At 45.5% G+C, this 23,477-nt stretch overlaps 1 protein-coding gene across 4 annotated transcripts in view; it reads left to right on the top strand.

Moving 5' to 3' along the window:
• Positions 1 to 19,166, top strand: part of SMARCAL1 (SNF2 related chromatin remodeling annealing helicase 1) — a 52,154-nt gene extending 32,988 nt beyond the window's left edge. Inside the window, exons 12-19 of one of the 4 annotated variants that reach the window (XR_014294907.1) lie at positions 1,393 to 1,611; positions 7,627 to 7,697; positions 9,545 to 9,647; positions 12,379 to 12,561; positions 13,669 to 13,769; positions 14,734 to 14,830; positions 15,261 to 15,401; positions 18,226 to 18,339. Coding sequence is in view for 3 of the 4 variants with exons in the window: in XM_082631473.1 (XP_082487599.1) it covers positions 1,393 to 1,611; positions 7,627 to 7,697; positions 9,545 to 9,647; positions 12,379 to 12,561; positions 13,669 to 13,769; positions 14,734 to 14,830; positions 18,226 to 18,444 (993 nt within the window). In the remaining variant the exon portion in view is untranslated. Of the gene's footprint in view, positions 1 to 1,392; positions 1,612 to 7,626; positions 7,698 to 9,544; positions 9,648 to 12,378; positions 12,562 to 13,668; positions 13,770 to 13,853; positions 13,942 to 14,733; positions 14,831 to 15,260; positions 15,402 to 18,225 lie in introns of those variants that run through there. The other 3 variants (XM_082631473.1, XM_082631471.1, XM_082631472.1) reach the window with 3 other exon arrangements.
• Positions 19,167 to 23,477: the final 4,311 nt, after the last annotated feature.

The raw sequence follows: 23,477 nt of genomic DNA, 5'->3' as shown, positions 1-23,477 counted from the left end.
ACTGCGCCACCAGGGAGGTCCCTACTTCTTTTTTTCTTTTAACTGTGGCCAGATTCTTGCATTAAGAGAAGCCACTGAAAAGAATGCCCCATGCCGAGCTCATTTTTGACCCTATACCGTGAAGGCATTTGCTGAGAACTTCCAATTGATTTCAGAGTGTATATTTTTAAAAGAAGAAGCAGTTTTTGATCATTTTATTTCTCCACCTTTGGCTGTCTCTTCCTGCTCTCAATTTAGCAGAGGTTTAGAGAACACCTATCACATCTCCAGCATTATACTAGGTCCACTGGCCCTCGAAAATGATCAAGCCTAGCCCCTGCCCTCAGTGGTTCACAGTCCAGGGTGGGGTGAGGCATGAGGGAAAATGAGCAGCTGAAACCCTAAGGCAGCAGACACCCTGGCTCCCTGATTTTCTACAAGACCGTAGAAGTCAGTCCTGTTTCCAGTAAGATCGTTAGTGAAGGACAGGGTTTTTATTTTCATTGGTAGCATCTTGTCTACCTGTGTGGTAGGAAGTGGACATTCTTGCTCACTGCCTCCTTGAGCTGCTAAATGAAGGAACCATTTTAATGAAGGACTGCCTGGGCGCTCTAAAACCCACCTCTGGTTTCAGCAAGTCTGCAGCACCTGTGTTCTGGGTTCTTCCCTTCAGCCGCCTCCACCATGGCCACTGCGATGGCATTCACCAAGTCACGCATGGTGAGGCCCATGCTGGAGAAGAAGAGCTTTGTAATCCCTGTAACCCTCATCAAATAAAGATATTACAGGGCTTCCCTGGTGGTGCAGTGGTTGAGAGTCCACCTGCCAATGCGGGGGACACAGGTTTGTGCCCCGGTCCGGGAAGATCCCACATGCCGCGGAGCGGCTGGGCCCGTGAGCCATGGCCGCTGAGGCTGTGCGTCCGGAGCCTGTGCTCCGCAACGGGAGAGGCCATAACAGTGAGAGGCCCGCGTACCGCGAAAAAAAAGAAAAAGAAATTACAGCATCATCTGTTACCTTGTGCAACAGGCTCTGTAGGGTAAGCCCTAGGGAAACGTTCTGCATTTAGTGTATGGGAAGAGTCTGACAAGCTGAGTGTCTCGTTTGTTCTTGAATGTGACAGGCACCAAACCCCTTGACATCTTGCCTTTGCTGCTAGAAAGGTTAGCGCCAAATTGTGGGACGCCATGATACACGTTTTTGGTTCTCTCATTCCTGACTTTCTTTCTTCCTTTTCCTTCCTGTTTCTCATTTGTATTCTGTGAGATTTTATTCATCCCTTAAAGCCACTTAAAGTTCTCTGAACAAAGCCAAGGGAAGAGAGGGTTATGAGAAGGCCATTCCCAGAGGTGACAGCTCTGGTCCTGGGCCCTAGGGACTCTCACGAGCTGTGTCTCGGTTCTGCCTCCACAGCTGCCCTGGGGATGGGATTATTCAGGCTCCTCCAACCTGGGGGAGCTGAAGCTCCTGCTGGAGGAGACGGTCATGCTGCGACGCCTCAAGGGCGACGTCCTCTGCCAGCTCCCAGCCAAACAGCGCAAGATGGTGGTGGTCGCCCCAGGCCAGATCAATGCCAGGACCAGAGCTGCCCTGGATGCCGCGGCCAAGGAGATGACCACCAAGGACAACACTGTGAGTCCGGGGCTGGAGATGGGGATTGGGAAGTCCCCTTGTGCACAGCTGTGCCTTCCCTGGAGGGGCCCTGCAGAGCTGACCCAGAGTCCCCCGACCTTGTCTTCCCGTAACCTCTCCCCCTCACCCCAGGCAGGATGGTGAGCCCGCTTCATTTCTCAGCCTATCTAGTCTGCTTCCAAAATCTCGTATTAATTTGCAGTTTTCTACTTGTGTAGATCACTGTTGACGGACAGTCATAGAGATAAACCCCAGGGCAACCACAGGATGGTGATATGTATTCTGAATCCCTCAAAGAAAGTTGGAGTTTATGTTTAGTGTATTTTGAGAATACTTCCTTTAGTAACGGTCGTTAGAAATTAGTCCTAAGTGTATTTGTTATATATGTTAATGCTCTAACCATCTCATGTCATTTGCTTTAGTCAAAAAAGCAAATTGACGTTTATATAACAAAGAGTTTTCAAACCCTCAACTTTTAATCCTTATTACGGTCATTTATGGTTGTCAACAAGTTGGCACCCCCATTTTATAGAGGGGGAAACTGAAGCTCACAGAGAGTGGGATTTGCCCAAGGTCTTATGGCTACTCCGTGGCAGAGCTGAGGCTATAACCAAGCCTGTTAGCCCTATATAATTGGGCTCTTTCCACTATGGTGACTTTGTCTTTTCAAGACACTTTCATTTCATATGTCTTTAGCGTCATACTGTGCTAAGTGCTATAAAGTAATCTATACCAGCCCCGTTTCTGTCCTCTTGGGATAAAAACCTTGCAATTTTCATTCCCAAGAAAATGACAGACATTGACATTTTCTGACATTATCATAAAGCATTATCTGGGCTTGATATTGCCCTGTATATGGAAACTTAGATCTACATGAGATACCAGCCTTCTGGGAGAGTACAAAATAAATAAGATGACAGGAGACAGAATGTGTGATTTTTTTTTTAATGTTATTTTACCATGTGATGAACAAGACTGGCTAGTAATTTTTAAGAAACAGTGTAGGGTAGAGGATGCACTGGTAACTTGTCCAGCAGTATTTAATTTATGCTGTATTATACATAATAATCGGGATGGCCTGGAGGAAGTGAGCAGGCGTAATCTCTTTGCCGTGGAGTTTTCAAGTGAAGTTCCTTAACATTGACGTGGACATACAGACCAGTGGTTATCAAGTTATATTTCAGTGGAACCACGAACAGAACCAGGGTGTTCTGTTGCTAAAATCAGCATTGGTGTCTTTTTCTGATTTCTAGAGAAAAAAAGGCAGTGAATAAAAATTTTTTCTCAATTTTAGTTTTTTCTTAGAACTTTCTTAAACCTTTAATATCTACTAACTTTTGCCCACCAGTGAACTCCACCAGACAAGGAAACCAATGAACATGTATAGCATATGTAATATTAATGGGAAAAATTCAGATGTGTGATCTTTTTAGATGCAGAGGTCTGAATGTTTATAAAATGCTATGATTTAGTTCCTTGTGTGTGTGATGGAAGAAAGTCTATTAGTATTTCGTGGGAGTCCCCAGAGGACACCCTCACCTGTACCCAGTCCATCTCCTGAACCAGGTGGTGGAGAGCAGCCAGTGTAGACTACTGACAAAGCGGTCTGTGGGCATTAGAATTGAGGAGGAAAGTCACATTAAGTGGTCAAGAGGCAACTGGCAATTGTGCAGTATGGCCAAAAAGAAGTATGGGAATTTTGAACTTAGTGCAGCAAGGTTTGAAAGCATTTTTTAAACTTTCCACCAATATACACAGTTAGGTGAGTGGCTCTTTCCAAAGATGATTTCATATGTAACCTGCAAGTTTGATTTCTGAGTTTATCGACAGTGATGTGAAATTGACTAGGCTGAGCCATGGAAATCAGAAATATTGGGTGTTTATAACTCCCCGTAGCTATGCAAGGCCCTTAAATTCTTTGGGATTTGTAGATATTTTCTTCCCTAAAAGGGGGAGCCACAACCTGCCTCATAGGCTTGGTGCTGGAAAAGTATGAAGGACTTGTGACAGTTGCTCCGAGTCCTACCTGTCGTGTGTGATTGTTGTCTCTGCTTCTTCAGCCCAGAGTCTTAACACTATTTTGCAGATTGTGAAAACAAACCCTAAATTGCAGGTAATTCTTCAAGAATCCAGCGGAGAAGGGGCCTTGAGCTCTTCCCAGTCCAGTGCTTGAGAATTGCTATGTGCTTCCTTGGTGTCTTGGGAAATTTAAGTTTGTCCCTAAGAGCGAGAAATTGAATAGATACAGGTTGCCTTCAGCATGATGCTCAAGCCAGATACTAAATTCTTTTAGATAATAAGACAAATTCTTGAAAATTTGGTTTTCTTTTGTGTTCTTTAATGTAAATTAATTTTTATAATGGAAGATCCAAGTAGCAAATGAATTTATGAGCATGACCCTTTAGAACATCAGAACCTTTCTTACTGTAAAGCCCCAGATTTGGTGCATCTACAAACCGTGGATCTGACTGGGAGCACCCTCCTGCCAACTTAACCCAGGGAGGGGAGCCAGTGTCAGCCGGGGCTTGGGCCAGATGGCCATCAACATGCCTTCCGAGCCCTGACTGGCTGTGAAATCCTGAATTGAAAGTGTTAAAATGGAGATTCATGGTTTTGTGGGTTTAGTCTGTGAATCTACAGAAAGGACCCCACCACCACCATTTTTATAGTGACTCTGTAGCTCCAAGTTTCCCTGCAATTTTACACATTATGGTGGTTCCAGCAAAGCACTGCTAGCCTGTCAAAAAGTGATTTCTTTCTTTGTTCCCTCACACCTTCCCATCTGGAGGAAGACATTTTTTAAAAAGCTTTAAATCACAGAAGCCAAGGTGAAGCAGCCAATTTATAAAACATAATGTACAGTGAAATCTTTTTCTCATTTTCAGCCAAAATAATAGATAGCTCTTCACAGGCTAAGAAAAGCTGACTCTAATCATCTTTTGTCTAAAGCTGTTTTTTGATCAGCAAGACCGGGAACAGAAAAATGGAACTGGTCCATGCAGACTTCCTGGTGACAGTATCAGCTCACCTTTCTGCCGTTTGACAATCCACTTAGATTCCAACAGAGAAAAATAAATTCAGAACCCAGTGGATCTAATTTAATAAAAATCTAAGAGGCAGGGACAAAGAATGCAGGTTATTTAAAATTTCCCAGTCCATGGCTGACAAAAGAAGTAAGATAGTTAATGGGCTAGTATCATGTCTACTCAGTTTGGGGAGCTTTTTTTTTTTTTTAAGATAAAACTATTGATTTCTCCCACATTAAAAATACAGTAGAGGGCTTCCCTGGTGGCACAGTGGTTGAGAGTCCGCCTGCCGATGCAGGGGACACGGGTTCATGCCCCGGTCCGGGAGGATCCCACCTTCCACGGAGCGGCTGGGTCCGTGAGCCATGGCTGCTGAACCTGCACGTCCGGAGCCTGTACTCCGCAACAGGAGAGGCCACAACAGTGAGAGGCCCACGTACCACAAAAAAACAAAACAAAACAAAACCAAAAAAAAAACAATAGATATCTATTGTATAAAATCTGCCAAATAAAGAAAAGTATAATATGTAACACTTACTGTTTTTTATCACTATACTATAAAAGAGATTAACCCGGGCTTCCCTGGTGGCGCAGTGGCTGAGAGTCCGCCTGCCGATGCAGGGGACACGGGTTCGTGCCCTGGTCCGGGAAGATCCCACATGCCGTGGAGCGGCTGGGCCTGTGAGCCATGGCCACTGAGCCTGCATGTCTGGAGCCTGCGCTCTGCAACGGGAGAGGCCACAACAGTGAGAGGCCCGCGTACCGCAAAAAAAAAAAAAAAAAAAAAAGATTAACCCATCTATTTATATTACATAATTTTGGCATATACCATTTTGGTATTTTTTCTATAAAATTTATGTATATTTTGTTTTAAAATATATATTATTTATCTCTCTCTATATTATAACTTACGTACATGATAAGCAACATATGTATTTTTAAAGCAGAATTGGGATCTTATAAAGATACATCAAGTGGGGAAGAAAGCAAGTTACAAAACTATATCTGTACCCTTTTCCATGTTGTTGTATGTTCTTCTAAAACATAATATTTGAAGACTGCATAATGTTTTCTCACCTGGCTATATTGTAACTTTGCCAGTCATTTGTAGTTGAACATTTAAGTTATTTCAGTTGTTCACTATGCTAAGTAACACTACACTGAAAAAGCAGTTTACATCTGAATTTGTGTACCTCCAGTTCTATCCGGAGGATAAATTTTAGGAGTGAGTTGCTGCATCACAGGGCATGGGCATATTTTGAAGACTTTTGGTACCTATTGATAAATCAGCCCCAAAAGGGTTATTAGCCCAGGGTACCAACCCCCAAGCTGTGTGTAATAATGATGTTTGTTTTCTCACACCCACATTGGCTCTGCGTGTTAAATCTTGGGGCAGGCTTTCTGAAAGTGCTTTTTACCATCTCTCCATCTGTTTTGCCCTCTCCCTTTCTAAGAGCGAGTGTGGAGTGAGTGTGGGTGGGAGGGAAGGACCTGACAAGAGTCTCTGAAGGGACAAGAGTTTAATTGTGTATTGAGAATGGGTGGGGTGCAGTCTGCTTGAGGCATACACGCTGCAGGTGAGGTCGTCAGATGGGAGCCTGACACTGTCCCTTCAGCGTATCCTACTAGGGACACGTTCGGTTGGAGGGCCTAACCTGCTGCAGGGGACCCTTTGAGAGACACGAATGGACTCCATGTGAGTTCATGGGCCACACGCGAAAAGTGTGTGTGTCCAGAGCCTCATCAGAATCCTGACTGGGCCTGGGGCTGAGAAACAAGTTAAGACACACACACAGAATCACACCTTCAGTGTGAGTTCCCGGGAGGTTAGAGTTGTTTAATTGAACTGCCACAAAATAGGAGGGACGGTGCCCACCACTGCCACGACTCATGTAGAAAATGAAATGGATCCACTACCCCATCAGTGCCCCTACGGATTCCTATGGTTCCTGGGTCTCTTTCTTCTTTCTTGTCAAGGCCTAGAGGAGAGATGCTGTTTAAAGCCAAAAAAACGATTTTGACCAGGTAGCTTTTCTCACCATCTATGGTGTCTGTAATTTAAGGTACAGTCCAGCTGTGGCTGCTTTCCTGAGTTATTAATGAGTTCAGGGCCATAGGTGTTTTTACTGTTGGGTCACCTCTTTGTTCCATGAGGAAGCCGCCATGTCAATCACTGGACTCACAGGGCCCAGGCCCAAAATGTAGGGGCATCTATAAACCCATGCTGGCTAGTGGAAGGGGATGGCTGCCCTGCCAATGATGGTAAGAGTATCTGTCCTCTCTGGGAACCCAAGAGTAATGGTAAATGTTATCTCATATTGTTACGAAACTGGTTAAGCACCTCCTGGGTTAGCATTCTTTATTGGGATTTATTTAGATGTAAACTATAAAGAACATACTGTTTCCTCTTGAGGGAAGTCAATTACCTTCTGTGGACACAGGCCAGAAACATGTGAATAACATCTTGAGATGATACTAGAATAGACTAGTTGGGGTCAGTTGGAAATGATTCAGTAAGTCTTAGAGGTGAGCTTAGTCAGTTGGGTATGGACACAAGTTGGCAGAAGGAAAGGGGTGGGGGAACATCGTGGGCCACTGTCATGTGTAAGTTGTCACCAGGCTGTAATACCTATAGTAAATAGGTGTGCTTAGCAGGGCTGCCTTCCCGCTGAGCATGTGAGCTTGTATGGATGGTGAAGCGCTACCTGCGATGCCCTTCCAAAGAGCTTGCATGTTCCTTGCCTCATTGGATTCTCACAACAGTTCTCGAAGGGTGACAGAATAGCTGTAATGCTACTTTGTCTCCCAGTACAAAACCAGAGTCCAGACAGTTCCTGTGGCGTGGCTAAAGCTAGTGGGTAAGTCGGGGCCTCTTGGCTGTGGCGATTGATGTTGGGATTTGTAAAGCTCTTGGTGGTGATGATTATGTCAACGGGTCATGGAGTCCTCACAGTGGGAGGCTTTAAACCCTCGATTTCTCCTTCCACAGAAACAGCAGCAGAAAGAAGCCCTCATTCTCTTCTTCAACAGAACAGCTGAAGCTAAAATCCCATCTGTCATGTAAGTGGACACCAAGTGTCGACTTCTCTCTCTTTTTTAAAAAAGAGAAGGGTGGTGGAAGGGGAAGGGTGCTTTCTGGGGTCTCTTTTATAAGAACACTAACTCCATCTCCTCCCATAGGCCCCACACATTGGGGGTTCGGATTTCAGCATATGAACTGGGGGGCAGGGACACAAACATTCAAATCATAACATACCTTATACATACTTTTTCAAAATTCCAAGATAAATTATATAGTGATGTATAGTTTCCAACAGTTTGGACATCTGTTAACTCATGTCACATTTATAGACTCCTCGTGAGATCAGTAGAATAAGTTAAAATGCAGAAACTGAGTAAATCTAACGTAAATCTCTAAACTTCAGAATCATACAGCTAGTAAGTGGAAATCAGATTATAAATCTTAAAACCCCAGTTTCCTCTGATTGTTGCTTTTCTTCCCATTTTTGCTGTTGTTCGTTTTCATTTTAATGGACATCTTTCAATATAAAGCCAAGGTTATTGTGGTCGGCAGATATTTCCAGCTCGGGAGCTCAGGGATGTGAGGAAGGGCCAAGCAGCAGTGCCAGGTCTGAGATGTACAGGGCTGAGAGGCATCAGGAAAACTGGGGGCCGTGGTGTTTATGGGCTGGCCAAATTGATTTTATGGCCTTGTGACTTTCTGATGCTGTAGCAGTTAACTTTTTTGCTTATATCATGGCAAATTTTATGTCTCTCAAACTAATTAAAGTAGATTCTATTAGTACCAACAATTCACAAATTGAACTCAAATCCATACTGTAGTTGGTCATAGTGTTGTTTGAAAAAATTCTTAGACGGTTTAGAAGAGAGTCCACTTACCTTTTCCCCACCTGCCTGCACTGTAATAGGAAACCTTGGAGATTTGTCCTTCTCCAAGGAGAGCAATGTCTGCTCTTTGCCCAGACACACACCCACGTGTGGGGATGGCCTCAGGCAGAGCGAGGGCTCCTTGTGTCCTGTCCGAGGAAGCTGACCTTCCCGCCGCCCGTGCAGGAGCCACCGGTGACCTGTACTGGGACTGGGAACCCTCTGCAGGGCGCGAGTGCCAGGGCAAGCTTGGGATCTGCCAACTGGGTGACTCTCCTCCCTACAGCTCCTAGGGGTCGCTGCCTTCCTTTAAGGCCACAGCTAAAGATAAGGAGCAGAAAGTCAAGAAAAAACACAGTGGATGGAGGAGAGAAGTAAATTAAAAGCAGAATGGAGACCATGTAAACAAGACCTTTTCACCCCATATTCCTTGGCCTTGGAAAAAAGAATTCACTTATACCACTGCCTTAACTGCTGGCCCTGTGGTTTGCAGTCTGATGTGGGAGGGAGCTGGAGGGCGATCCCTGACGTCTCTTCAGTATTATTACTTACGTCTCAACACTACATTGCCAGATATTTATTACTGTCAAGAATCCCCCAGTCCCTGCCCAGGCATTTTCAGATCTGTAAACAACACTTCAATTTTTATTGAAAACACATTATAATGATAGTAGCAGCCAAAGTGCAAACTGTTCATTATCTTGTATGATCCCAGGTAATAATAAGAATGTTTCAGTAACCCATCAGAGACACGTAAAACATGAGGATACTTTGATTTATTTGTGTTTGGGAGATGACTAAAAAAGTATGGAAGAACTCTTTCTGCATGTGGCGGAAGATGACTTCCCCACAGTTCCCGAGGGCAAGGGGGAGAGGTCAGCTCTCAGAGGAGGGAGAGAATGAGCTGGGGAGGCAGGTACCCAGAAGGTATCTGCTACAGATGCAGTCACTTTTCAGTAATTAACCTCAGCTGGATTGCGTATGTGTTTAATTTATTGTGTTGTCATTGTCAAATGCAGTGAATATATCCTGGACCTACTGGAAAGTGGAAGAGAGAAGTTTCTAGTGTTCGCACACCATAAGGTGGTTTTGGATGCAGTTACTAATGAGCTTGAGAGGAAGGTAAGCTCTCTTTGAAATTCAGCACAGGGTGCTTTTCTTGTTTGTGTGTCAACTGCTAAGCAGGCCAAGGTCAGATCTGAGCAAAGAAATGAGGTGAAGGTTTCCAGAAACATTTCTGATGACTTTCCGAATAATTTTCCTTGCTTGTAGAACCATGAACAGGTTTGTTTTAACCCATCTTTTAAAATGTTTTATTTTAATAGCTTCATTGAGGTATAATTACCATTCAGTGAACTACACATATTTGAAGTATACAGTTGAGCAAGAGTGGAGGTAGTTGTTGCACAGAAAGAACAAAAAGTGCCCACTGAACTGAGAAGGTATCTTGAGACCTAAAAACAAGGCAGGCAGCTCCGTACAATCAGTGGATCCATTTATTAAAGGGTAACTTACATGGAGGGTAGGACTGTGTAGATGGTGATCCAGAGCATTTGCAGCTGCACTCTGCAATGCTGAGGAGCCACTGGAACAATTTTATAGTTAACCTAGAGTATAGGGGTGTGTGCTTGGAGACAGCAACTACATCCCTAGGTCAAGATTTATGATGGGTTGCTAGTCTCCTGAGCATCAGGAATGCGTCAGTGAAGGTTGTCATCGTTGGAGACTAACCGAGCATACAGGCCACCTGGACCTAATGATCATTAAACAGTATCTATTAACTATGAAGCCCTAGATGACAAAGAAAAGAGATTCACTACAGGACAGTACAGTGTTCTACAGTACAGCCCTAGGTAAGGTCAGTGGAAGGACAGGAGGAACTGCACGGGCCCAAGATGGCACCAGTTTTGCTAACAGCCATACAGTAGTGAATATATCCGTCAGCCCCAGAAGTTGCCTCCTGTCCTTTGTAATCCCCGTTTCTCCCTATCCTCCCGTCTCCAGGCCACCACTGATCTGCTCTCTGTCACTGTAAATTAGTTTGCATTTTTGGAGCCTTATATAAATGTGGAATCATACAGGATCATACAGTGTGTACTCCTTTTTTTTTTAATCTGATTTCTCTTAGTCAACATATTTTGACATTCATACATGTTACTGCATATATCAACAGTTCATTCCTTTCTATTGCTGAGTAATATTCCATTGTATGCATGTACCACACTTTATCCACTCACCTGTTGGTGGACATTTGCCAACCCATCCTTTTTTTTAAAAATTTATTTATTTATTTTGGCTGCATTGGGTCTTAGTTGCAGCATGCGAGATCTTTGTTGCGGCATGTGGGATCTTTAGTAGGAGCATGCGGGATCTTTTAGTTGTAGCATGAGGACTTCTTAGTTGAGACATGCAGACAGCTCATCCTTTTTTAGTGACAAGTAGAAACCCGCCCAAATGTGAGGAAATAGATAAATGGTTAAAGTATACTATTGTTGCATAATGAACTATTACACAGCCATTAAAAATCATGTTTTAGAAAACATTTTAATAATTTGGTTTATTTACAATATAATGTTTATCAGAGAAAAGCAAGATATAGAACTTTGTATTTAAAAGATGTAGCATACACATTGAGAAAAGAGTGATGGGAAAAAATAGATCGGTAATTTATTTTCCTCATAATGTCTGTCTTTATCATTAGAAAACAATAAAGGCCACTTAAAATAAGCTGATCTCAGGAACCTAATCCTGTGTTTCCCCTAGGGGAAATTATTCAGTATTTGCTAATTCAGATTTTATAATAATGACTATATAGAACATAACTACTGTGAATAACAAGAAATAACTACATAAGGTTATAAGACATTTAATATATATATTAAAATTAAATTTTTAATTGCAAAAAAAAATTTTTTTTTTAAAGAAAATAAGCTGAACTAAACATGCAACTATCAGATACAACTCAGCAGTTGATTCCTGGGCAGTTATCCCAGAGGAGTGAAAAGTTACATTCACATAGAAACTTATACACCAATGTTCACGGCAGCTTTATTTGTAGTAGTGCAAAGCTGGAACCAACCCAGATGTCCTGCCAAAGGTGAACAGGTAACCATGGTACATCCCTGCCATAGAACACAGCTCAGCAATGAGAAGGAATGAGCTACGGGTGTGTGTGAACCGACTGTACGTGCAACGACAGGGATGACTCTCCGGGCAATGATGCTGAGTGAAGAGAGCCCAGCCCCAAAGGTGGCACAGTGTTTGACTCCATTTATCAATGTTCCTGAAATGGAACATTTTAGAAATGCAGGACAGATTAGTAGGGACTGGGTGGGTGAGGGGGAAGCAGGAGGGAGGCGGGCAGGGCTATAAAAGGGCTACAGAGCATCCCTGTGTGGTTAGAACTGTTCACTGTCTCGACTGTGAAGGCAGATACGTGAAAACCCACATTCGAGATAAAGTTGTATAGAACACACACACACACACACACACAGGAGTTTAAGTAAAACTGGGGAAATCTGGATAAGGTCAGTGGATTGTATCAAAGTCAGTATCCTGGGTGTGATATTATGCTATCGTTTTACCAGTATTACCAGTGGAGGAAACTGGGCAAGTCATACAAGGAATCCTTCTCTGTATTATTGCTTAAACTACATGCGAGCCTACAGTTATCTCAACACAAGTTTCAATTTGAAAGGAAAGACCAGGAAAGAAGCTCAGAAAGCAGTACAGAGTGGCGAGCTTGATGCTCCACCCGGCTTGGAGCCAGAGCAGCGCGGGGCTCTGTCCCTGGAGCCGTGCCGCCGAGGCCCCGCACCTGCGCCCACCTTGCTTCCCTCTGCTGTTCCCGCAGCGAGTGAAGCACATCCGCATCGATGGCTCCACCTCCTCGGCCGACCGCGAGGGCCTGTGCCAGCAGTTCCAGCTGTCGGAGGGGCCTGCCGTGGCCGTGCTGTCCATCACCGCCGCCAACATGGGCCTCACCTTCTCCTCGGCTGACCTGGTGGTGTTCGCGGAGCTGTTTTGGAACCCAGGGGTGAGGGGCGTGCTCCTGGCTGCTGGCAGAGAGAGCCAGTGGCGGGAGCGATGCGGGGCTTCTGTGCACTGTCCCTGGTGCCTGCGTCATCTTCCCTCTGTTTCTGTTAGGCCTGGTAAACACGCTTATACTTTGCACATCCATTGGCCAGGTATTAGGTCTTCACAACAACCTGCTAAGTAGTAGGCTTATCGACCATCTTATTACCAATGGGAAGATTGAAGTCTTAGAAGGAGTCTCAGGATCCATGTCTCCATGAAGAAATTGGAGCACAGAGAGCTCAAGAGCATAGCTGTCACTTAAGGGGAGCACGTGGCAGCCCTGGCCCCAGGCCTCTGGCTTCCTAGCCTGAGCCCCTTTTTATCAACCGCCCCCGGGAGCCACTTTACCAGTGGGGCCACAACAGGGCGACTGCGGTGGGTATTCCCTGAACATGCCCAGGGTGCCCACTGGCCTTATCTGATTAGCCGTAGCAGCAGATGGAAGACATTTGTTTCTACTCGAAGTTTTCTCCTCAACTCCAGAGAGAAGTTCTTTCCCTTCTGTTGTTCTGACCAGTGTGGTTCTCATCAACCACATGTCGGCAATGGCTATAACGATGGGTGGGCTTAGAGCGTGAAGGCATTTTATACTGGAAACCATGTTCTTGGTTTTCATTATTCGTCGTAGGGTTTACCACCGTATAAAAAAGCCACCCTACCCCTGATCATATATGGCCTCTCCCTGGGCGCGGTATCTCTATCTGTTTAGAAGATAACTTTTCATTCCGTGGAGGAAGAGTGGCAGTGTGCCGGGTCTCCTTTGTCACAGCTGGTGGCAGAGCTGAAGCTGGCTCTCCCTCTGCAGCACCCAGCACCTGACCCTGAAGGGTCATCCACAGCTACCCAGCTGCAGATCGAGGTCCCCCCTGCTGACCAGTATTGTGTTTGCTTCTCCCTTTTGTCAGATGACAGACCGTTTGTGGACAGAGGCTTGCAGGCCCCCTGCCACGTGACACGCAGTGAGGAGGAAGGGTTGTGGTGAGGCTCTGGGCAAGAGGCCACCTGCTGTGGTGGGCTGAGCAGCTTCCAGCCTTGACCGACATGCATCCCGATCCCCGCCCCGCAGGTGCTGATGCAGGCTGAGGACCGGGTGCACCGCATCGGACAGTCGAGCTCCGTGGGCATCCACTACCTGGTGGCGAGAGGCACGGCTGATGACTACCTTTGGTGAGGCCCCTGGCTGGCCAGGCAGTTGGGTTGACACCGATGACATATTTCCTTTGCTCCCTAATAGCCTCTGCTTTGGGGCAGGTCTCCAGGGATCCACACAGAAGACCTTCTAGTGGTGCACTCCCCCTGTCCTCATGACCCTGTTTGACCTCCTGCACAGCGTTAACTGGTGGGTGCAGGGGCCATGAGGAAATCCTGTAGGAATAAGGGGATGTGGCTCCTCCCACTGACCTGAGACAAGGGAGGAGAACTTATCGGGATGAAATGTAGGTGGAATTTTGTTGGTAAAACACTCTGTTCCCAGACGTGAAGGCATTTGCTGAGGCAGGGAGACTGCCCCCGTGACCCCCTTGTGAGGTGTGCTGGTACCGTAAGGCCACACCTTACAGTGCTGCTGCTGGGCCATCGGGGGAAGGTGGCTCACCCTGGGCCATGTAGTGCTTCCTTAGCAGAGATGGGGTCAGATTTTTAACTCTGGGGTTTCATGTCCATTACTTAGGCAAAAACTCCCCAAATGCTCCCTCCCCAGTTCCATTTCCCCCTTCCTCATATTGTTTCTTGATTATCTCATTAGTTTCCACTACCTGTCTCTGTTTCCAGCATTATGACTAAGGCATCTTACCTTTATTTTGCATGTGGGTTGCCCCTACTTCCCTCTCTGTTAATGCATTTGTTAATTGGGCAGCTCATAACAGCACCAGGTTCAAATTTTTGTTGCAGTAGCATTTATTTCCTACACATCTTCCAGTAGAAAGAATTTTGAGCCTGACGATGTGAGCCCTGACTTGGTCCGTTTACAATAGAGAGGAGGTCAGTATTTCAGGATGGGCGTTTGTGCCTGAAGAGATGGAGAGATGTGAAACAGTGAGCGTGTCTCACAAGAACAGGGGCTGGTCTCGCTGTAATCAGTCTGCTGGTTCTGTGCAGGTTGTTTCCACTGCAGCTCATTTCTCCCCAACAGGCCCCTGATTCAAGAGAAGATTAAAGTTCTGGGTGAAGCCGGGCTTTCTGAGACCAATTTTTCAGAAATGACAGAAGCCGCAGATTGTTTCTACAAGGTAACGCCAGCATGTGGCTCCCTGCCACCGGGGTGTCCAGAGGTCCTGAGCGGGAAGGTGTGAATCACTCCTGGGGACCTCCCCGAGCTGGGGAGCTAAAATGATGGCTGCATTCGTTCTCCGGTCAATCTGTGTGTGTGCATCCGTTTATGGAGAAGTGCTGGCATTAACTCCTGCTGCTTCTGACATGCCGTCCTAGATCCTCGAAAACCAGGGCCTCCAAATGCTGCCTCTTCCATCAGGCCATAAGAAACTGACAGAAAACGCCCCATGGCAACAGCTGAATTGTTGCAAAAAGTACATAGCAACACCACGCGGACACGTCCCCAGCGCAGAATGGGGAGTGTTTCACATAGGGTGCTGCTTCTATGTAGCATATTTTCCCCCCTGTTGCTGCAGCTTATCCTCAGTGTCTCCCCATTTTATAAAGGGGTGAACAGAGACCTGCAGAGCAGCAAGCCTCTCCCACAGTCATGGGTCCCTTGAAGCCAGCCCAGGCGGAAGGCCTCCAGACTCAGCCAGCATTCCCTGTGTGACAGCCCCTCTCACTGTCAAGGAGAGTAAGAGACTGGTGAGCATCCTTCCATGACCAGGTGGGGCCTTGTCAGAGGTGCTAAGAGGAGGCCTGTTTGCCTCTGGAGAGGGCAGCCCCGGGCCCAGCAGGCCTGCCCTGGCTTAGCTCTCCAGCCCCATGGCTGCCACAGCCCTTCCCCCTCCATTTCAATGAAACAAGGTAGAGGAGCCAGAGGTGCAAAGACTCCCAAAGGCTGGTCTTCTTTCACCTGCTCGGGTGGTTGACAAGGAAGGTGAGAACTCAGGAGGTCCTGCCTGATGGAGGGCGACCCCTGGGGGGTTATTTCTAATGAGAGCACGGACAGAGGTCTGAGCCTCGTGTAGAAAGGCGGCCGTGCGCTTCAGGAAGCTGACTGCCACCTCCTTCCCGTGGAATTGCCGGGCATCAGAAGCTGAGTCAGGTCGACACGATCTTGTAGGTGATGCTAAGACTTGTCTGAGGATATAATCTTGAATTTACATTTGCTTGCAACTAAATTCTTTCTTCGTAATGTAATTATTGGGGCAAATAAGACTCGGGAGATCGTATTTTTAAACACAGGGTATAAGTTATCCCTATAATTAATAAGCCAATTTTAAAACAACCTTCCTTTTAAACTTTTTGAAGAACTGTCTAATTCAGTTGAATGGTGACTGTTTTGACAGAGCCTTGGTTGTTATGCGCCCTTTGAAAAGAAAGAGCCTTATTTTTAAAGGATTCTCAACTAATGAGAATAGGTTTATTTATAACTCATTTATTTATACTGGCCTGACCCTCAGTTGCTTTGAATTAGTTAAGAATTTCTGCCTAGGGACTTCCCTGGTGGCGCAGAATCTGCCTGCCAGTGCAGGGGACACGGGTTCGAGCCCTGGTCCGGGAGGATCCCACATGCCGCGGAGCAACTAAGCCTGTGCGCCACAACTACTGAGCCTGTGCTCTACAGCCCGCGAGCCCCAACTACTGAGCCCGTGCGCCACAACTAACTGAGCCTGTGCTCTAGAGCCCGCAAGCCACAACTCCTGAAGCCTGTGCGCCTAGAGCCCATGCTCCACCACAAGGGAAGCCACCGCGACGAGAAGCCCACGCACCACAACAAAGAGTAGTCCCCGCTCTCCGCGACTAGAGAAAGCCCGCGCACAGCAACAAAGACCCGATGCAGCCAAAAATAAATTACTTAAAAAAAAAAAGAATTTCTGCCTAAAGTACAAATGGAGTTTATCCATATTTATTTTGATTAATAATTATATCACTTAAAAAAATGAAAATAGGGCTGAAAACTATCAACTATTAGGAAAAGAAAGTGTTGCCTCCTATATAGGAGCCAAAAGCAGAAGAGGTCATGTCTGCCCGCGTGCTGGGAAGGGAAGTGAAATATTGTCTGATCTTGGAACTTGCTTCCCTTTAGTTATGCGTGCTCCAAGTTAGCACATAGCATTGCCATCACGTCCTCAAATGCACGTGGACAGCTATTTCTACCTGGAGTAGGCTGCCTTGTGGGCGGCATTTCCTCGACCTTGCAGTTGCTCAGACAAAAGCTGATATCACAGAGGAGGACATGCGGCTGACCTTAATGACCTTTAATGTCACTTCCCATCTGAATAGCTAGGATCCTGAAAGGCGAGAGAATGTAGGGTATAAATTATTGAATAATCTAGAGTCCTTGCAGGATCAGTTTTCAAGAACGTCACTTCACCAGTGTGGAGGGCTTCTGTGAAAGCAAAGAAATAGTGGCCAGTTAGGTTGAGACCTGACTACAAAGGGCCTGGAAAGCCAGGGAAGCAGCATTAGACTTGATGAGGTAGGCACAGGGGTGCCCAATGATGTGATAGGAAAATCTTGTCAGAGGATAGTCTGTAGGGAAAAATTAGCCTGGAAAAGACCGGTGAGCAGTTGACGTGGGAAGAGGCCTGAGGTGGGAAGTGCAGTGAAGCCATTGCAGATCCAGGCTGGTACAAAGCGATGTGGCCCAAGTAAAGAGCCTGCCTATGAAGTATCTGGGAGGGAACAGACAGAGAAACTAACCTGATGCAGTTTGATGTGTGAGATACGGAGTCAGGATGCCCTGGTGATTGCAAGTAAGGGGGACTGTGAGAACAGTGCGAGACCATCAAAACTAGGGAACAGGACCTGCTTTGGGGATGTAGGAGTGAGATGACAGATGGTTGTGGTTTTTAGACAGGTTTAGTTTTATGGACCTGTGGGAGGTCAGTGGAGATACTGAATATGTGCCTCTGGGTTGAATGATGGCCAGGGTTAGGAATTTAGACAGAGGAGAGATTAGCAAAGGGGTGAGAGCAAGCCCGTCGTCTGCTGTGGTCATAACAGCTGGGCATGATTTTAGCACTACACCATCGTTGTCAATGCATAGATGCAGTTGGAGGGCATTTTGATCATTTGTAACTTTAGGGTAGTCAGAAACAGGTACATGTATCTACTTATCAATATGTTAAGTGTGTGTTTTATAACCACTCTGAAAATGAGGTATAAACCGTGGCTGAACACACCAATTCGGGAGTTGAATTACAGCCTAACTAACCTCTTAGTGGAGAAAGGCTTGGGAGCTGTTTCATTATTGAAATACTGATTTGTAAAGTTAGAAGGGAGAAAACATTCCCAACATAAATTAGTGTGAGAGCAGGTCCTATGTTGCTTTCACAACCGTTCGTTTTTTGTTTTTCCTTCTTTACCCAGCAAGCAGCAGAGAAGCTAAGAAGCCAGACACAAAGGCAGTGAGGCTGCCTGAGTGATAAATAGTTTACTGAGCTGGTCCCACAGTCGTGGAGAGAGGGTCGGTGTTGGTGCCTGGGTGCTGATGTCTTTGTCTTTTCTTCCTCTGGTGAAGGACCCAAAGCAGCAGAAGATCTATGACCTTTTCCAGAAGTCCTTTGAGGAAGATGGAAGCGATATGGAGCTCCTGGAGGCAGCGGAGTCATTTGACCCAGGAAGTGGTTCCCAGGACATGGGAGACACACTGGATGAAAGCACACTGACAGGCAGTCCGCTGAAGAAGAGCAGATTTGAATTTTTTGATAACTGGGACAGCTTCACCTCTCCTCTGTAAGAGGGGCCAAAAATTCATTAAAATTCATGGAATTTATTAAAATAAAATAAGGCATTTTTTTTGAAAGCCTATGCTCCTCTGGTCATTACCACAGTGTTGGTCTCTGTCTCCAGGCCCAGCAGGTTACCAGGTATGTGTCAGCATTTCCTTTCATTATGTGTGGGTTTGCTTGGGTCTTAATTAACCTTAGCTTAACCTACTGAGAAACAGACAGTAGGCTATAGTAGTGGTGATTCATGTTCTTTAATTAATGAGGTGCTTCCTGCACAGGACCCGAAATCTAGATTTGTAAAATTTATTGATTCGACAAATATTTATAGAGCACCTAATATGTGCCAGGAACTGTTCTAGGTGCTGGCAGCAATTCACTAAAGAAAAGAAGAAAGTACACGCCTTTGCCGAAGTTATCATGTAACAGGAGAGGCAATAGTTATATGTTCTATGAAAAAAAAATACAGTAAGCTAAGGGTTTAGAGCAGGGGTTGACAAGCTTTTTCTGTAAATAGCCAGATAGTAATTACTTTTGGCTTTATGAGCCAGGATGTCTGTGTTGGAACTACTCAGCTCTGCTTCTGTGGTGCAAAATCAACCATTAGATAATCCGGAACAAGTGACTGTGGCTCTTTTCCAATAAAATTCTGTTATGGACACTGAATTTTGAGCTTCTCATAATTTTCACGTGTCACAAATGACTATTCTTTTATTTTCAACCATTTAAAAACATAAAAACTGTACTTGGCTCACAGGCCATACAAAAACAGGCGGTGAGCAGGATTTGGCCCACAGATCATAGTTTGCTAACCCCTGGCTTAGAGCAGCACCGTCCAATAGAAATATAACACAGGGCACATGTGTGTTGTATTAGTATTACTAATTTGATCCTTCTTTATTTCCAAAGAGTATTTTTAAAAATGAAGGATCAAATTAGTAATACTTTTTTTAACCCAATATATTCAAAATACTGTCATTTCAACATAATCACTATTTAAAAAATGGAGAAACTTTTAATTCTCTTTTTCATCCCAAGTCTTAAAAATCCAGTGTGTATTTGACACTAACCGCACATCTCAGTCTGAACTAGCCATGTGTCAAGTGCCCGGGGGCCCCTATGTTGGCAGCGCAGGTTTGGAGAGGGGTGAGGGGGGTGGTGTATCATGTGGGAAGAGTAAGGTGATGACACTGAAGAGAGAGATGGGCCAGATGATGTAGCGCTCCTGGGTCATGGTAAGGATTCGGATTTCATTCTGAACATGAATGGAAGCCATTGACTGGTTTTGAGCAGGGGTATGAGGCAATCTGATTATGTTTTTAAAAGATCACCCAGTTTGTGTATAGGAAAGAGATCAGGAAGGATGAGCAGAGGGACTGGTTGGGTAGGAGGGGCTACTGAGCTCTTGCAGCTGACCACAGGGGCGATGCTGGGGTGGGCTGGGCCAGGGAGCAGTGTGAAGGAGGTGGGAAGTGGTTGGAATCTGGATATATCTTGGATGTGAAGCTGAAAGAATTTGCAGATGGATTGCCCATGGGCATTTGAGGAAGAGTCAATACTGAGACATGGGGTTTTGCCTCAGCAAATTGATAGTGCTCTTGGCCACTTTGAGATAAAAAAAAAAAAAAAAAAAACGGGAGAAGAAGTTGGGGGGTGCGAAATCAAGGGTTGGTTGTAGACTTCCTGAGTTTGAGATAGCCACTGGACAATGTGTGGCAGCCCTGGAGATGCCCACCCAGCTCCCCCTTGGAGGAGGGACTTGCTGCCCAGCTGCAGAAGTGCAATCAGCAAATAGCCTCCACCTGGCCACAACTTCCGGTGAGTCTCAGGCCACAGAAAGCCACTTCGTCTGAGGTTACACCCTTCCCAGGGCAGCCTGCATCGGTGACTGAGCAAGGTGGGTCTGATGCGGGACACCGCTGATGGGCAGTCTTCACTGCATGGCTCCCACTCCTCGCTGGGCAGTCAGCGGCTCTTCCAGGCCTGCCTCACAGCTCACCTCCCTCTGCACCACCCTGCTTCCTCCACTTTCCTTTCACAGGTGATCCCTAATAAACATCTTGCACCCCAAACTCCGTCTCAGTTTGTTTCTGGAAAACCCAGCCTGTAGCAAGGTCCAAGTGGAGATGTTCTGTAGGCAGTAGGGTATCTGTCTTCTGATTCTGCGTCCACTGGATGTACATGGTATTTATAATCATGCGGCCCAATGAGATCATCTAGGGGTCCGGTGGCTTCAGGAGAAAAGCAGATCTGACCGAAAGCCAAGCACTCAACTTTTAGGGTTGGAAAGAGGAGAAGGAGATCCAAATGGGTGTCCAGGATGGGGATTTTTTATTTAAGTGTTTCAAAAACAAGTTGCTGCTCTAACTGGTGTTATAGGAAGCCGGGGGCCAGGTGTAAGTGGGGGCTTGGAGTGAGACCAGTGTTCTTGGCGGCAGTGAAAGCTGCCTAGTTGTGCTGGTGTGATGGTGTGTGGATTGTTTGTTAAGCCTGAATGGTTTTGCACTATGTAGTAGATGTGGGGCACTGACCAGGATGAGCACTTTTTGCATACTGACATAATGAACCCCACCTCGGAGGAAGGTAGTTAAATTTTCATTGTGCAGATGCAGAAACTGAGCTGAGGGCATCTCAGCTGGGAAGAAGCAGAGTAGCCTCTGCAGCCTGGCTGTCCTCTGAGAGCCCACTCTAGGTGTCAGTGTGCTGTTCTACCAGGGCCAGAGGCCCACAGTGCTTTGGGGGGGACTGTGAGCAGTTTGTTACATGGCCCTCTCCCGAGGGACTCGGCCCTGGCTGTGAACCTGTGCTGGCTCCCCTGCAGGCCCCTGGCCACCTTGCCACTCTGATCAACAAACCAGAACAAGACCCTGGAATGCACCCCTTTCTCATCCCTTTGAGTGCCATTTCCTGGGCTCCCAGACAGCTCCAGTTGAGAGAGGGGATCTTTGGGAGCCACCCAACCCCCCTCACTGCTGTTCAGGCTTACTGACCTCTCAGCACAGTCTGGACTGAGGGTCATGTCCTATGTAAACTCCAGCCTCAGGAAATAACTAGGAAGATGTTGATCTTTCTGCTTTCCTCTGTCAACCTTGGTTTTTGGTGATTGTGCTTCCTATTAATCACAGTGTTGATCCGCTGCTCCTGGCTTCCCTGCAGGGTCAGAGCTCTTTGGAAAGTTCAGCCTGAACACCTAAGTCTAAAGAGCGTGAGTTGCTTCTTCTGTCTTTCCGAGAAGGATTGTGGAGATTAGCAGCTGAGCCTACATCTGCCAGCTTTTCCTGCCATGAGAAGCCCTGCTGGGGCCCCAGATCTCCATAAATGATCGGGACTTTGGTATCCTCATCACAGGCTGACATGAGAACTACCCACGGTTGTCTGGAGAAAATTCAGGGCCAAAGGCTTGGGAGAGAACTCTTGTCTGGACTCTCCTTTGGGCCACCTGAAGTCTCACTCCCAACTCTGTATTTATTTTTTAATTTTGTGAGCTGTCAACATGTTTGTCTATAACACAACCAGTCTTGCTGGAAGTTTCCAGAGGACAAATGATCGTCTATCTAAATTTTACTATAGAGAGGAAAGACAACAGAAGCAAGAAGAACTACAGTTCTGCAGCCTGTGGAAGGAAAACCACATTCACAGAAAGATAGACAAAATGAAAAGGCAGAGGACTTTGTACCAGATGAAGGAACAAAATAAAACCCCAGAAAAACAACTAAATGAAGTGGAGATAGGCAAACTTCCAGAAATTCAGAATAATGATAGTGAAGATGATCCAGGACCTTGGAAAAAGAGTGGAGGCAAAGATCAAGAAGATGCAAGAAATGTTTAACAAAGACCTAGAAGAATTAAAAAACAAACAAACAGAGATGTACAATACAATAACTGAAATGAAAAATACACTAGAAGGAATCAATAGCAGAATAACTGAGGCAGAAGAACAGATAAGTTACCTGGAAGACAGAATGGTGGAATTCACTGCCATGGAACAAAATAAAGAAAAAAGGATGAAAAGAAATGAAGACAGCCTAAGAGACCTCTGGGACAACATTAAACGCAACAGCATTTGCATTATAGGGGTCCCAGAAGGAGAAGAGAGAGAGAGAAAGGACCCGAGAAAATATTTGAAGAGATTATAGTCGAAAACTTCCCAAACATGGGAAAGGAAATAGCCACCCAAGTCAAGGAAGCGCAGACAGTCCCAGGCAGGATAAACCCAAGGAGAAGCACGCCAAGACATATAGTAATCAAACTGACAAAAATTAAAGACAAAGAAACATTATTGAAAGCAAGAAGGGAAAGACGACAAATAAAATACAAGGGAGCTCCCATAAGGTTAACAGCTGATTTCTCAGCAGAAGCTCTACAAGCCAGAAGGGAGTGGCATGATATATGTAAAGTGATGAAAGGGAAGAATCTACAAACAAGATTACTCTGCCCAGCAAGGATCTCATTCAGATTTGACAGAGAAATCAAAAGCTTTATAGACAAGCAAAAGCTAAGAGAATTCAGCACCACCAAACCAGCTCTACAACAAATGCTAAAGGAACTTCTCTAAGTGGGAAACACAAGAGAAGAAAATGACTTACAAAAACAAACCCATAACAATTAATAAATGGTAATAGGTAGATACATATTGATAATTACCTTAAATGTGAATGGATTAAATGCTCCAACTAAAAGACACAGGCTCGCTGAATGGATACAAAAACAAGACCCATATATACGCTGTCTACAGGAGACCCACTTCAGAACTAGGGACACATACAGACTGAAAGTGAGGGGATGGAAAAAGATATTCCATGTAAATGGAAATCAAAAGAAAGCTGGAGTAGCAACACTCATATCAGATAAAATAGACTTTAAAATAAAGAATGTTACAAGAGACAGGGAAGGACACTACATAATGATCAAGGGATCAATCCAAGAAGAAGATATATCAATTATAAATATATATGCACTCAACATAGGAGCACCTCAATACATAAGGCAACTGCTAACAGCTATGAAAGAGGAAATCGACAGTAACACAATAATAGTGGGGGAC

The sequence above is a fragment of the Mesoplodon mirus genome, assembly GCF_964341445.2.
Source record: "Mesoplodon mirus genome assembly, chromosome: 8".
NCBI classification, from domain to species: Eukaryota; Metazoa; Chordata; class Mammalia; order Artiodactyla; family Ziphiidae; genus Mesoplodon; species Mesoplodon mirus.
The sequence above is the reverse complement of the archived record's forward strand: the minus strand, read 5'-3'. Positions and strand labels throughout refer to the sequence as shown.